We start from the raw sequence: 16,234 nt of genomic DNA on the forward strand, positions 1-16,234 counted from the left end.
ATAGGTAGCCAATAATGCTATGCCCAGGAAGTCTGAGAAACTTCCTGCACAAGTCTGGGCTGACTTTCTGGAAAATGGCTAATGCTTGACTGTTACCAATGTTAGCAAAAGATGCTCTTGGCATAGTCAGCACTAGTATGACAATCTGCTATTTCAAACCAACAAGACTTCTAAGCAGAAATTAAGTGGTTTTATTAGAACCTTGTAACTTCAAATGAGTTTTGTCAACTCTAGGAATAAATAATATAAAATATTTGTTGAACACAAAACTTTTTATCTGAAAGCTCTTTGAGTGAATATAAATAACCAAAGTGGGGTAAAACTGGAGCTAATAGAATAGAAAGTGATCATGTGTACCTGTACAATGTTTCCACAGTTCCCTTTTGTATTATTTATCTGAAAAGATATAAAATCTTCTCCTTCTATCCCAGGACAGTGTCTGTCATTAATTCGAACACCTTCTCTTTCGAACCCAAGCTGGAATAGCTTACACTTTGATATTGACACTTCCATCTGGGCAGCCTTACAGGTCACTTCCGCATCAATGATATCATGAGTGTCTATGATGACATAATAAATTATTGTATTTTATTATAATTTTTTTCAACCACAAAGATAATGTGCAAGTACTGGAGGTACCACTAGTAATAACATGGTTTATTATTTGTACTTCTAAAAGAAGTTCATTCATTTAGACAATGTGGTCATTCCAATAAGTCTAATATCCTACTACTAAAATGACAAATATAAATAAGTGATCCAATATATATGCACATTTGCAATGACTGTCCCTACCATTTCCATAAGCAGGAGGGTCCATGCATCCACACAACTCTCCTCCATTGTCCACTTCACAGCTTCTGTTGGGACAGTCGGCACCAACACAGGGATCTTCAATCACTCCTGCTAAAGATGAGAAAAAAAAACAATACACTGACATTAGGACATATGTTTTGTTGTTTCTGTGAACACTGTATACAGATTGGGGGCTTTTTTCTTTTAAAGATAAAAACATTTGTGCTATTCTGCAACAATGATTGGGTGTTACAATTACTGTGCTCAGAGCATGCTGTCTTGATAGACCCTTAAAACAACATTGCAATACATTAATAAAATCTGGCCTAAGGTTAAAGCAGAGCCATCTGTTGTAACAACTTTTAGGAGAGCAAATCTGCCCCATATATTAGCAATCCCCTCCCACTGCCTAGGTCCATTGCTCCAAAGAGGCTGAAAGACCTGGAGGTACCTGGGATAGTAGCGTGGCTTCCTGTGCCAATATACTGGTTGCATTCCTTATAGGAGGTTTCATTGGGTGGAGCTAAGGTTGGGATATAGTCTTCCTGAAATTTTCTATGTCTATGTTTATAACCGGACACTTTTATATAAACAGGATTTGTAAACTTTGGGTTTTTTGCAGCTAATCTTTCTTTGTTGAAGGTGATTAATAAAAACACTAAAGACCACTTTACAAAGAGATAGCACAGAGCTCAACCTTACAGCAATTTTCTTTTTCAATCCACTCAGTGCTGAGAATACCAAAGGACCTGCAAGCCTCTCCGTAGGCAGCCAGCGATCCACACAGTTGGTGCTTTCTATTGTTATAACATCCATCTAGGAAACATGATTCGTAGAAAGGAACAGGATCCAGAAGGCCATAACATGGCTGGAAAAATCCCTTCATGTCAGTCAGTTTGAGGCAGTAGCCATCGCTCTGCAGTGCCTGGATTTGTACATTGTCACATTTTGCTGCATACTGGGAGTACTGTAGTTCATTACAGCTGTAAAGATAGTAGTTAAGAAGTCAATACATGTAAATATTTACCTTTTTGTCACTTCTGTTAGAAAAACTAACTGATTGGCACTGTATAAATGTGTTGTGTATTTAAGAAAAAAAGAAATGTAATTCATTGCTTACTGGCAAGTAGGGTACAATTCATTTATATCATACCACCAAAAAGAAGCAGTTACTAATTTCAAGCTAAGGGAATTATGTAAAAAAAAAAATCTTAAAGCGTATGTTTACCTTTAAAACACTTTAATAATATAAACATACTTTCCCATTTAAATATTTACAATTTGTAGCCATTAACAAAAATGAACCCTCCATAAGAAACCTGGCCTCATGGTTGCTAGTGGAAATGCCCCAATGCATGTCATTGATTTGATTGGCTATCATGATTTAGCCAATCAGATCAGGAATATGCAAATGACGGAAGCATGCGCAGTAAAGACTGATGTCTGCACTTCCAGGTTGAACTTGCAATTTCGCAAATCTACACACAGGATGTTTCACAGCCTGGGTGTCGGTGATCCCTCTGCCTTGGACAGAAAGCTGATTGCTAATGATCTTATAAGTGCATTTTTGTTAATACAAACTAATTGTAAATATTATTTAAAATATGTTTATTTCTTGTTTTAAAGCTGAACCTCCCCTTTAAATTTCCCCACATCTAGCAACTCATATGAACCAATTAGATGTTTGTTTTCAAACAGCTGACTAGTAACCACATTATATATATATATATATATATATATATATATATATATATATATATATATATATATATATATTATAATTAAAGACCTGCATCTTTGGTCTGGGTGATTCAATCACTTGTCACTGAATCTAATCAAACCACATGGGAAGGGCTCAAGTTCTCCTTCTGCCCAGGGTAATTAATTTCTGAACTAGCTCAGATTAAATATATATTGGAAATTACATTGTTTTGGGCTTGTACTTGAGGAATATGGCGAAATTTAAACTATGTGCAGTACTGAGGTACCGAGGTATATGATACAGAAATTAATAAGCCAGTGTTAACAAGCCATAGTTATATCATTAAACGAATGCTACTGCTCAGAAAAGATGATTTCTAGGAAAGGCTTTCCCCCAGTATACAGAATTATTGAGTAAAACTAAGCAGTTTTTAGACACAGTCGCAAAATAAAAAGAAAGGTTGACAGCAAGCCTTTCATTTCTCAGTGCTACATCCCAAACCAATCTGAATAATAATCTGCCTCTTAATTTCTATACACAGAGCTACTGAATCTATCACGGAACATTCAAAGTAATGTTCTTCACAGCAATATTCTGTTAAAAATGTGAATTATTCATACACTTAGCAAAGCACTTAAGCAGCTTTTTAGCCCGGTTTATTGTTAATATCTTTAATAGGACATGAACATCAAAACAAATTGCTTTTATTTATGTCACAAATGCTTTTGGAAAACTGAATAAAGCAGTATCATATTCCAAAAAGCAAAATGGTTTTCATGCATTAAACATTAATAATGACTGCTCCTGTTTTCATGCAAAAAAACAAAAAATCCCAACTCCTGTTTGTTAATGATACAGTCTTTATCCGTTCACTTCCCTTGCAAACACAGCAGGCTAGTCATGTATTATACAGAGAGCAACTATCATAGCACAATCAATAATTCTCTATGTATAAGAGCTTGACATTTTATTGCTTACTATATAATAGCAAGGCAAAGTCATACTAAGATTAAAGGTGATATAAACTCTCAATGGTAAACACGATCAGTGTGCTCTCCTGAGCATGTTCGAAATGTATTATTTTTGTTCTGTGACAGATCTTTTGGCAGGTGCTCCAGGGATTTCCCTTCATGATAAATTTACTTATTTTATTTTATTTATTTTTCTTAAACAAGCCTCAAAGTATTCAGCCTGTTTTAATTTTGAGATAGGAGCCGTCACAAAAAGTTATGAATAATGTAAAACACAACTCACTGTAGTGCTGACATCCCAAAAGTCTGTTTGGGTGGAAAAATAAAAGGAGAATCATAAAATTTTTTTCAACATTTGCATTTATTCATCTGAATAAATATATTGATTGTACGTAGCTGTAAGTGCTAGAGCCAATGGCATTAGGGTAAAATGACATATTACAGGTATAAGGCCTTTCAAGCAAGGTGCTAAATAGCCTGTTTATGGTTAGGATGTAGATACTGCCCAGCATCAAATGTATTTGTTTGTTAGTAACAGATGGACTTGTGCTACATCTTCCTTTGAGATCTGCGCAATAGTACTATAAAAAACAGTTTTTATAAATGTACTGTAAAAATCAGAATATTATGACTGCATAACATTAATATTTTATCTGCAATCTAATTAACACCATGACAGCCCTGCAAACCACAGTGGGCTGTGTTCTCACCTTTTTTGCATGCCATTGGTTTTCCAGCTTTGAGCTAACACAACACTGCTCACCACAGGCTTGCCTCTTAGAGTCACATAATCATCTGTTAAATCACCATTAAAATTCCCACAAAGGCCACAGACTTTATTTTGGAGCCGTTCACTGATGCTGATTTTAATCACATTGAATCCATTATAGTAAATCTGAATGTCAGGGCTTGTGTCAATCACCAAAAACCCTTCCATGCTGTATATTTTAGTTGAGAGCCCTGTGACAAATGGGACAGTCACCTGTGTTCCATTTACCTGTAGTACAAATAAAATAATAGTTAAAAAAAGAAATCGGAACAGCAAAATACTAAATATGTAAAGATGCTTTGGTTTAATATAATGGTCTGTTTATTAATATACATTGGAATACAAACAGCTGTGGAAGCTCATATGCAAATATCCATGTAATTCTTCAAAATATACAAATGATTTTAGAGCAAATGTACATAATTACATATAGGAATATGTAAATAAATACATCTGTTACCATATTATGCAATTTCTTCCCATACATTTTAATAAATATTTTTTCTGATTGCAAATCAAGGTACATTGGCAGACAGATTGGTACATTAAATTACTAAAAGGCACATCATTTAAAGTGATGAAGCCTATACATAATTCTCTATTTGCCTAGATTGCCAGACTTGGCAGGGGACAGCCAAGAGAGAAGCACTAGTTTTATTTCCAAAGACTAACAGTGACATTATTTCTGGCAGGAAAGGAGACTTTTTTTGCCAAACATAGTTGGGATGATGGCTACGCTCACTGCATGAGTATGAATTCTGGATTTTTTAGCAGAAGATATACATGTACATACTTTTTTATAAATACTGAACCGTAACATAATGTGTTTACATCATATGGTTTCATTATTGGGCCTAAAAATGTATATTTATATTATATTTATTATTTATATGTAGTGCCCTATCTGTAGCTTTTATATTAAGGGGTTTATTTCAAATAATTACCTTCACCGTGTTTCTGTCATTGATGAGAATTTGCTCTTCATTAATATAGAAGTAAACAGGTGAGATGACAGTCTGGTTAGGGGATGACCACTTATCGAAATTAATAATCAGCTGGAAGGAAATATCTGGCAATTTCTGGCAGATGGTGGACAAGACAAAAGCACAGTTGGCAGGGAAGCGGAGGAAGGCCCCATCAAATGTTCGGAAGACCCCGCCTCCAGCAGCAATGCAGTACGAGCTTTTTTTGGTAAAGCAACCCCTCACTCCATTCCTGAGTGCACATTCTTCATCTGACTTGCAGTGCCTGGGGTCACACTGGATAAGATTCCTGCCAAAGCATCGACAACGCCTGGTACAGTCACTGTTCCAAAACAGCTGCTTTGGCTAAGGACACAAGAGTAAAGCAATTAGACTGATGAGCTACTAGATGAAACATCAAATATATACTGTATATACATGAAATGTGTGTTTTGGCTTTTTCATTTATTTTCTAAACAGTCTAAACAAAAATATACAAAACCAAGGTGTTAGAATCCCTAGTGAATAATGTACCCCTGTTGTAAAATATAAGCATATTATAAGTCTTCAAGGAGTTCCATAACCATATCAAAGCACAAGGTCATGGAACTCCAAGGTCACTTCTAATATTCTCATATGTTCCATAAGGTGTACTTCATATATTATAACATATACGTTTCTATGAGCCACGTGACAGAAATAACATAACTAAGCGCTGATTATAGCTAATGACACCCACAAGCACAGTTAATAAGATTATAGTTTATAAAATATTCACGGCTTTTGTGTATTATAACCAGTATAAACTCAGTATTGCACTTCATTGCAATATAGATAATATTTTAGTAATAAATAGTAATAATGTATAAAAATGTTAAATACTTAAAATGCTCTTATTCTAGATACAGGACCAGTTAATTCTCAGCATTATGAATTTGAATTTTAGCCCGCACCTAAAGATCTAGCTTCTTTTTCTTTAACAAACTTCAGTATTGAACACAATAAATATCTAATTTTCAGTAAATGAATTACAATATGTCATTGGTTACTACAGAGATGGTTTTCCCTGCCATTCTCCCTGGTTCTCTCTTTAGTATTTTGTCACTTTCCATCATTATTTGTATCTGTCAGTATTATTTGCCTTCAGTTCTCTTGTTGCTCTGTGCACATGACATATCCTGTGTGCCTTCCTAGTAGTGTTGTCTTCCAGGTCTGCAAAACTCTAGATTGTAAGATAAGTTGTAGCCACCCTTGCCTCATAGTATTTGCCATCAGCATAACAGCCACAGTTGTGAGGTAGAATGCAGCTCTTTCCATTCAGGACATATCCCGGGTCACACTGGCAGCCCTCCACGCAGTAATGATTGCAGTCACTTTTTAGTCTGATGGCAGCACAGCGGGGCTGGCACACACTAACACAGCTCTCATAATGGCTATAGGCAGGACATGTGATATCTACAAGTTACATAGACAAGGAAGGTTAGAGAAAGTCCATATCAAAATTCTGTTCCGGGTTCTGTTTCACATGTCCGTTATATTAAGCTTTCTCACCTAATATTAGAAAATATATCTTACCAGTGCCCTAGCATTTCAACCAGCATTCAAACATTCTACACATAACACATAATTGATAACTGATACAGGAATGGAACAACCATCTATCTGTTGTTTATGTAGTTGAACAACATTTAGTCGTTAACTCAGTTTTTCCTCTAAATCTAGAACAAGTTGTGCATCAAATTATTTTATCAGTTTCTAAATGTATTATAGAAGATCATTGAACGTTACTGTTCAATAAACAGGTATGGGACCTGTTATCCAGAATGCTCGGGACCTGGGGTTTTCTGGATCAGAAGTGTTTCCATAATTAAATCTATTAAAAGATAATTTAAACATTAATTAACCCAATAGGGTTATTTTGCCTCCAATAAGGATTAATTATATCTTAGTTGGGATCAAGTACAAGGTTCTGTTTTATTACTACAAAGAATTTTTTTTTTTTTTAAATGTGATTATTTGATTAAAATGGAGTCTAAGGGAGATGGCATCTCATAATTCTGAGCTTTCTGGATAAAGGGTTTCTGGATAATGGATTCTGTACTGTATAGATTCATTTTCTGAATGTATTTACATGTTATTCACTACTGTACGTATTTGTGAACTTTTTCTTTTAATGGATATTTTAATTGTAGTAAGAGGCTACCCAAATTAAAAATCCAAAAACCAAATGTATTTAAATCCACTGTAAATAGTTTATTAAACCCACTCCCCTCCCCACAAAACACTTAACAAGCACTTGTGCCCAAGGGAATGCTGAACTCTGGCCCAGGGGCAAGGACCTGTGCCTTCTGACACTCCTTCACTTAGGGGGTGGGTAGGGGGACACCTACATGCAGGTGGGGGATGCCTATGATACAATCAGCGCTGTATTCCTTAGGGACACAGCAGGTCACTGCACTTTGAAATAGAGGTCACATACCAGCGGCCATTCCTAGAGCAGAACTTAGTGTACAAAATGATATAAATATCCACTTGTACTACAGACTGACTGGCTGTCATTCTTTATCTAGTTATACTTATCACTACTAACAGTAACTCTTTATAATTAGACCAAAGATTTTAGTAATGTTCTTTGTACTTGACCCCATTTTACTTTAATGCTTTAATGGACTTAGAGGTCCATTCGGATTTTCATGCTTTTTAGATTCAGTCATTTATTCTGAATTGAAAAAGCACAAAGAAAAAAACATGTGGAAAACCACAAAAAACACACCTTTTGACAATAAAACCAATGACAGCATAAAAAACCTGCAATTCTCTAAAACTATGAAGCAAAGATCTTCCAGTTGTAAAAGGGACATCTGCCATTGACTTGTATGTACAAGGTTTGTGACAGGTTTTAGATTAGTATTTTTGCCTTCAGGTTTGTCATGGTTTTGTCACATAATAAATCATGAAAAAGTGTGTTTTTTTCCATGACAAAAACATGAATTGTGAAGAAAAAAATTGAGCATTAGTAAATGCCCTCCTAAAACTATAGAGATCCAAATAACAGAAAGATCCTGGAAAACTCCAGGTCCCAAGCATTTTGGAAAACATGTCTTGTTATCTTAAATATCTTCAATTGTTCAAGGATAAATATTAAATATATATTCCAAGTGAAATCATTAAGCACTTACTTTAACTGATGACATCAATGATCATTGATAAATATATATTTTACAGATTATTCGCGTCATCTTTCTTAATAAGATGTAGTTGTGGTATTAATAGCTTTCTACCATCCATTCTTATTTTTTTTTTTATTTGCAATAAGCCTTTTTTATTGTTACGTATACTGTTGACTTACAGCAGGATGTGTAGTTTCTCCAGCCTGTGACAGCAATTCCTTGGGTTTGACAGGTGCTTGCGTAATTCTGTAGCCAGCTACAGGCAGTCTGCACAGCACCTCCATCAATACATGAGTCAAACAAACAGTTCTTAAAAAAGAAACTTGGGTTAACTTTACTATGGCACTTGGCAAATACACTGTTTCTGTTAGGAATGAAGCTGCAGAGCTGCTGTGCTTTCCACAAACCGTCAACCTTGGTACATGTCGGGCACCTGTCTCCACATCCAACTTGGCAAAAAGTATCTCTCTTTACCCAGCTTTGGCCAAACTCATTGACATTTGTGCTGACGAAGCCATTGGAGGTCTGTAAGTCATCTTCTATGTTGCCATTGTACCTGCCACAGAGGCCGTATGTGCTGTTTTGCATGGCTCGTGGGATGGTCACAGACAAGAATGTCTTCCAGTCATACACCACTTTCAGCCCAAATTCTGTTTCTACAACAATGTGGAAGCCAAAGGCAAAAATATTCACCTTACCGTGACCCAGCCTTAATGGCAAGTACAGTCGTTCATTGTTTACCTAATATAAAGAGATTAAGAAAAAAAAGCAAATATTAATTTTATCTTTTAATATATTAAAATTATTCATCAGTATATGAACCTAATTTAATAGCACACTGCAACAATCATGGTTATCAGGCAATCATGGATAATTTTGTGATTGAATAACAATTGCAGAGGAAGATCGAATAGAAAAAGGCAGGAAAGTTGCTTTCTAAAAAGAAATACAAGTATGGGACCAGTTATCCATAATTATCAGAAGCAAGGGTAAGGGTTCTCTCCATAATTTGGATCGCTATGCATTATATCTGCTGAAAATAATCTAATCATCAAATAAACACAATAGGATTGTTTTGCCTCCAATAAGGATTAATTATCTCTTAGTTAGAATCAAGTATAAGATACTGCTTTCATATTCTAAAGAAAAAGGAAATCTATGGGAAATGGCCTTCTAGTAATTTGGAGCTTACTGGATAATGGGTTTTTGGATAACGGATCCTATACCTGTCAAAGATATATTCGAACACAAAAGTCATTGGCATTACTATTACCAGTCTTCCACACACTACAGAGCAAACTGTTACTCAGAAAAGTGCTCCCTTCTGATATAGAAATTAACCCCTATCAAAAATGGCTATTTATTCCTTTCTCTGACTAACTTATGTTTCTTAAATCTGTTGGCAAACCAGCCCCCAAGAACACAGAACAAATATGCTTCAATTCTCTTCTCAAATCTCAAACTTCTTCCTTCAACACCAATCCAGTTCAAAAGACAAGAACCCACAGAGTACCATGGTAGTATCACACAACTACAAAATCATTATGATTGTCCAAGTATATAAGGGAACCAGGAAACAACTAACCTGTAGCTACTATACATATGTAGATATACATATATACATGCCATAGTAATACTCGACAATCATTCTTTGGTGGAACCGTGCTATAAAGTTTGAACTGAAGAACCTTCTTAGTATAAATACAAATCCCCTTCAACACAAGATTAAAACAATAAATAAACAGATGTGCAGTGCCATTGGCATAAACATTCCTCACCAGGACTGTGTGCTTATATGCCCGATAGATGATAATGTTGTAATTATAAACTTCCACTTCTACTTGCTTCACCCATAATGCCAGTGATGGGTCTCTGTCTTCATTCTTAGCAGTGACTGTGAATTTTGGATAGACATCTGCCTTAAAGTTAGAAGCAGTAGTACATAGAATTAGGGAGCAGCTGCTTTGGAAATCAAATGGCAATCCATCAAATGTAAGGTAGTGGCCATATCCAGAAACAATGCATGATGCATCTGTTCGTGGCTGACAAAAGTATAATCCATTGTCCTCCATACAGTATTCATCCTCCTTACAAGGAGTACTTTCACAGTAAATACTGTTGTCTGATCCATTACAGTAGCAAAATGACTTACAGTCTAGGTCCGCCCAAAAAGTGGCATTGGTGGAAACTTGGTGGCCTTCATAACTGCAACCACATTCACTCTTTGGAACACAGTAACTGCCTCGCAAGGCGAATCCTTCATCACACTGGCATCCTTCTGTACAGCTATCTGAGCATACTGGTCCTGAGGCAAGAGTGTCACAAGTTTCAGTGCAGGTTATGCATTCATCAAAGTGGCTGTTTTCAGGGCACACGAGAGCTGAAGGAGTGTAATAAATCAAGTAAGTGGAAGGAAAATTACAGTACATTTTTTAATCAAGTTTTTTTTAAACATCCAGTTCCTAAGGGGAAATATTATATATGTGTGAATCAAGCTCCTAATTTAAAATGTAAATTGTATCCTAGAATTTGGATTAAAATAATGGAAGGTTATACAGTATTAAAACAGCAAGCAAAACTCAGTATTTGTACGTTTCATCTTCATTTATCTGTTCATTTATACTTTTTGGCATGCTCTACATATTAATACATATGATTTTAAAGTATCCAAACACTGTTAAGATTTAATAATCCCAACAGTGAAATTCTTTCTTCACACACATATATGTGTATTTCTAAGAACAATTTTTGTTTTACATTTTGCTTTAAAGGAGAAGGAAAGTCATTTTGGTATTTTACTGCCAATAGATTTGCCACATTAGAGCCACCTAGAACAATATATTTATACTGCAGAGCATTACCACACCTGAGTAAAGAGCCCTAGAAGCTTTCTTTGTTTGTTTAAGATAACAGCTGCCATTTTAAATAGGTTCCTGCTCCAGCTCTAGCCCTTATAGCTCAGATCCCACATTTCTAAGGGTGGGGGGAGTGAGTTATTTGCATTCTTATGGGAGGGGGGAGTAGGAGAGGGGAGAGAGGAGAGAACTGTGCAGATGCTGGCCACGGGAATTAAGGTTGTGTTTTACCATCTGGCAGTCTGACAGGAAAGTCTTAGTTGCATATGACAGACCCATGTTACCTGTCTGAATGTGTAATGCCAATAGCACTTGGTTTGGTGAAGGAGAAATACTGATTTAGGTCTATTTTCTATGGTTTGACAAGAACCCCTGGTATTGCACCTTATGGCATTTGTGAATAGGTTAGTTAAGGTGAAAAGTGGAAAAACATGACTGGCCTTCTCAGAGCCCTGATCTTAACCAAAGTGAACACCTGTGCCATAAATTGGAATGCAGACGGGGAACCAGGCCTGATCACCCAGCATCAGAGTCCAACCTTACTAATGCTTTTGTAGTTGAATGGAAACAGATCCCAACAGCAACTTTTAATGTCTATTGGAAAACATTTCCAGAAGAGTAGAGGTTGTAGCAGCAAAGAGAGGACCAATGTCATAGGGATACCCTTATTTTCAGAAAAATACGAGAGGCGGAAGCCCAATTACTTTTGGCCATTTAGTGCAAGTACAACTTCTTACAACCACACAAGCATCCAACAACAATAAAAAGACTGCTGGACAAGGCCCTGTTACATCATTATGATGTAATGTTTATTTATTTTTTAACTCAAACAGATATAATTTCACATATTTAAAAATGTCATTCTAAATTCATTGTCATTCTAGGAAATATATGGGATGCTAGCAAGGTAGTCAGGGCAATGCTACTAATTGCTTTATCCACCCCATGTTGAATTGTGTGAGCTACCTATTTACCCCTTATTTGACATTTAGGTAATGAGTCAGGGTGGGATTCACTACCACTTAGAATTGGGTTGAGGGTCCTTTACCAGTAGCCAACCCTGTAGAAAAGAAAATAGTTATTTTTTTACCTGTTAGGGATCCTCCAGAACAGTCACCCAAAGGCCTTGGTTAGCAATTAAATGAAAGGGGACAATTAATTAATAATATACCTTATCCCAAGCTATTTAAGAATTAAATATACAATTTGAACAACCTTGAAGGATAGGTCTTTTTCATGTACAGGTATGGGATGCCTTATCCGGAAATCTGTTATCCAGAAAGTTCCAAATTACAGAAAGACCATCTCTCATAGACTCCATTATAAGCAAATAATTATAATTTTTTTTAAATGATTTCCTTTTTCTCTGTAATAATAAAACAGTACCTTGTACTTGATCCCAACTAAGATATAATTACCCCTTATTGGAGGCAAAACAGTCCTATTGGGTTTATTCAATATTTAAATGATTTTTAACAAACTTAATTTATGGAGATCCAAATTACGGAAAGATCCCTTATCCAGAAAACACCTGGTCCCGAGCATTCTGGATAACAGGTCCCATACCTGTAGTAATTAGATATAAATGAATGAGGCAGGAGCTTCTGCACCTGCTTATATAGAAGGTAGTATCCAATAATCAGAATAATGCATACGCCCGCAAAAAGCCGCCTACATGGTAGACCAACAAGCTATTATATTATTATTCATAAAAATAATATAAGTACAAATAATCAGGATACTAATCTTTTTTTATTGCTAACCAATGTCCTTAATTTTTTAGGGCAAAGGGTGTCTTTGGACCAACCTTTGCCCCAGAGTTGCAAGTAGAGATTGAAATAGGTTAGTAATGTATTTCAAGACACATTTTTAACTACACTAGCTATAATGAGTCAACCTTTTTCTCAGCCTTCACCTTTTTGAACCCTAAATAACTATATTATATACCATTTTGAGGGAGATATACAGTTTAAATACTGCTCAGTATATGTGTATGCATTTATATATAGTCCATAGATCCCATAGCTACAACTCCATATGGAGTATGCTCAGAGCATACAAAGCCAATAATAATGGTATTACACCAAGTGTCCCAGTTGAGCTCATTACTACTAGATGCAACAGGAGATGGTTACAGCATATGTATACAGTCTGGGGTACAATACATTTTGTTTCCCAGGCTGTGTACATAACCTGTAATTTTGGATTTTATACTGTGCACATAAACAATAATCATATCCTGTTGTATATAGAGTTAGTACTGAACTGTTCAACCACTGGGTACTTGGTACAGTGCACTTACTATCATGTACATAAACTGCAAAATGTTTAATGAGTTTGAATGTTTATGCAAACAGTTTTTTATCTTAAGAGTTTTTTCCAACATCAAACAATGTAACATTTGAATAATAATTTTTAGTGCTTCTACATAAAAATATCAGAAATAACTAAATTTCACTTTAGGATTTGTCATGCTGCAAAAAGCACAGAACACAATCTTAATCATACTTGGTATATCCAAGAACTGCACCCAATATTCCTACTTCAGCAAACCTGAAAAGAAAGAGTGAACAAGCAACATTGTGTGCCAAATTCTTTGTGAAAGCAGGTAGACTGCCAAGAACTTCTGCATCTGATCTAAGTATTCAAGCTGCTGAAAAGAGCCATCTGACGGTTTCTTAATGGGGTTATTAGAGTGGTCTTTCGTTAACCACATTTTTATTTTTGAGGAAGTAGCAGGGAATAACCTTGGTAGTTATATACATCCAAACCAACCTGGAGCATTAAAAAAGTCCTCAGTATAATATATTCCCAGATTGTGCAGAAGAATAAAGAAATGAATAAGAAATGAATCTCATGCTATTCTTGATGGTCATCAAAAACAAAACAAGTTATGTGCTTTTATTAAACACTAAAAAATAACTGTGTATGGTGGAAAATCATTAAACAGAGATCATTTCTCTCTTAAAACATCCCACACTGAGATACATTATCACACTGTGCAAAATACTGGGTTGGTAATCAAAATAATAAACTTGAATTTTTATTTTCCTTGTTAATTTGTGTGAGGTTAACACTGACTGTCAATGGAGAACTAAAGTGCACTACTGACTACTATTCTAACCAATATATACAGTATATATATATATATATATATATATATATATAATACACCAATAGGTCAGCACTCATGTGAAAAGAATACAGTACCAGTATATTATCCGTTATCTGGAAACCTGCTATCCAGAAAGCCACAAATTATGGGAAATATTTTGAATTATTTTTAAATGATTTCTTTTTTCATAATAAAACAGTATCTTGTACTTGCCCCTAACTAAAATGCATAAATTCATATTATGTAATGTTCATTTATTTTTAGCAGAGTTAAGTAATGGAACTGCATATTACAGAAAGATTCCCCCCAGGTTCCAAGCATTAAAATAATAGATCTCATACCCACACAAGGAACATACTGATCATATACCTACTACAACTAGACATACTGCAAGTAGCCAGAGACATGCACTAATCACTGGAAAATAACCATTGGCTTGTAAAACAGAGAGTGCTGTTGGACTTCCATTGGTTATACTTTAAAATACTTTGTATATGACTTTTATACTCCTGTACTCTATATTCGACTAGTAACCAACAACATTTAAACTTGCCTGAAATTAAACATTTCAACCTTTCACAAAACCACGTGATTGTCTTCAGGTTTGGCATTTTTATCTGCAATCTTCCCTAAATAGGCCATGGTAAAAATGTAGGGAATTTTGTGAATTCCCTTCTATTGAGGACCACACTATTTTCTATTGACAGTAATGCAAGTGTCTCTGAAATATGATCCGCAATTCCCTGCATTGCCCTTCTGGAGTGATATTACGTTAGCAGTGTAGACGAATATAAAAAAAAAATCAACTTACGACAAAAACTTTTGCTCCTCCATTGACCAACATCAACTGCAGCATTTTGGCAGGCCATGGCATAACGGCTGACGGAGTCACATAGCTCAGTCTGGTTTCCACCACTTTGGCACAATCGGAAGAGACATGTCCTGTAGTAAGCAGACACATTAACTACAGCATGGCAGTCCAGAAAGGAACTATTAGTTGGATCATTAATAATTCCACATTTGGACCTGCTCTTATAATACTTCAAAAGTTCAGAGTCATTATTGCAAGCTTTCAGTAAATCTCCACATTCTCCGTTGCAAATTTCATCAAAAGTTGTCCAGCTCTCTAGGAAAATGGCCACGTTGTCTGTACATTTCCCATTTGGAAAGCAAAATTCATCATCTGGATTCCCATTAAAATAGCCACAGAGTCCTCCAGTGCAGTTATGATAAAAAGTTGAAAGAGTTACATGGATTAGACCTTGGTCTGAATACTGGATCTTAACGTAGCTCTCAGACTCAATTACAGTCCCATTTCTGTTGCGGTAGATTTCAAGTTCCCCCGATGGTAGGTAAAATGGGAGCTCAACTTCAAATCCATTGATCTGGAAAATGTACAGGAAATCAGGTATAATATTTTGTTTGAGCATGAGTGTGTTTCATAGTTTAACTGCTGCAAATGTTGAGGTATTTTTGGTGAAAGCTACAGCTATTCTTGCTCATTGCATAGGCTGCAGACTTCAAATTTCACTAGCTGCTTAATTTACGGTTCTAAGCTTAATAAAAGTCATTTAGTTTCTTTTTACATAAAGGAGCTGTAAAACACCTCAAAATGTATTTTCAAAATGCAATAAAATTAGATATTTGTATAAAGCTCCTGTAAACAATATATATTTATGCATTTGGCAAGCACAATGAAGCTAACTATTCAGATAGAAGCATGTTAGCTCAGTGTCATTAAAGTTACATCAGTTCATAAATGTTGTTTGTTTTATTGTGCCTAACCTTTGTGGGTAGAAAAACAAATATTATAGGACAAAAATGAATATAGGATCAAGGACAGGGCAGAGAAAAACAAAAATTGCAGAAATCAAAATACAGGTATCGGACCCCTT

General features: G+C 35.5%; 1 protein-coding gene across 1 annotated transcript in view; it reads right to left on the minus strand.

The window, feature by feature from the left end:
• tecta.1 (tectorin alpha, gene 1) overlaps positions 1–16,234 on the minus strand; it is a 47,497-nt gene that overhangs the window by 13,682 nt on the left and 17,581 nt on the right. The window contains exons 9-17 of the mRNA XM_031906220.1: positions 15,151–15,724; positions 10,148–10,749; positions 8,549–9,110; positions 6,455–6,654; positions 5,182–5,565; positions 4,179–4,465; positions 1,498–1,778; positions 796–906; positions 358–560 (exon numbers count right to left, since the gene is read on the minus strand). Coding sequence (XP_031762080.1) covers positions 358–560; positions 796–906; positions 1,498–1,778; positions 4,179–4,465; positions 5,182–5,565; positions 6,455–6,654; positions 8,549–9,110; positions 10,148–10,749; positions 15,151–15,724 — 3,204 coding nt within the window. The remainder of the gene's footprint in view (positions 1–357; positions 561–795; positions 907–1,497; positions 1,779–4,178; positions 4,466–5,181; positions 5,566–6,454; positions 6,655–8,548; positions 9,111–10,147; positions 10,750–15,150; positions 15,725–16,234) is intronic.

Source organism: Xenopus tropicalis, chromosome 7, assembly GCF_000004195.4.
Source record: "Xenopus tropicalis strain Nigerian chromosome 7, UCB_Xtro_10.0, whole genome shotgun sequence".
Classification (NCBI taxonomy): domain Eukaryota; kingdom Metazoa; phylum Chordata; class Amphibia; order Anura; family Pipidae; genus Xenopus; species Xenopus tropicalis.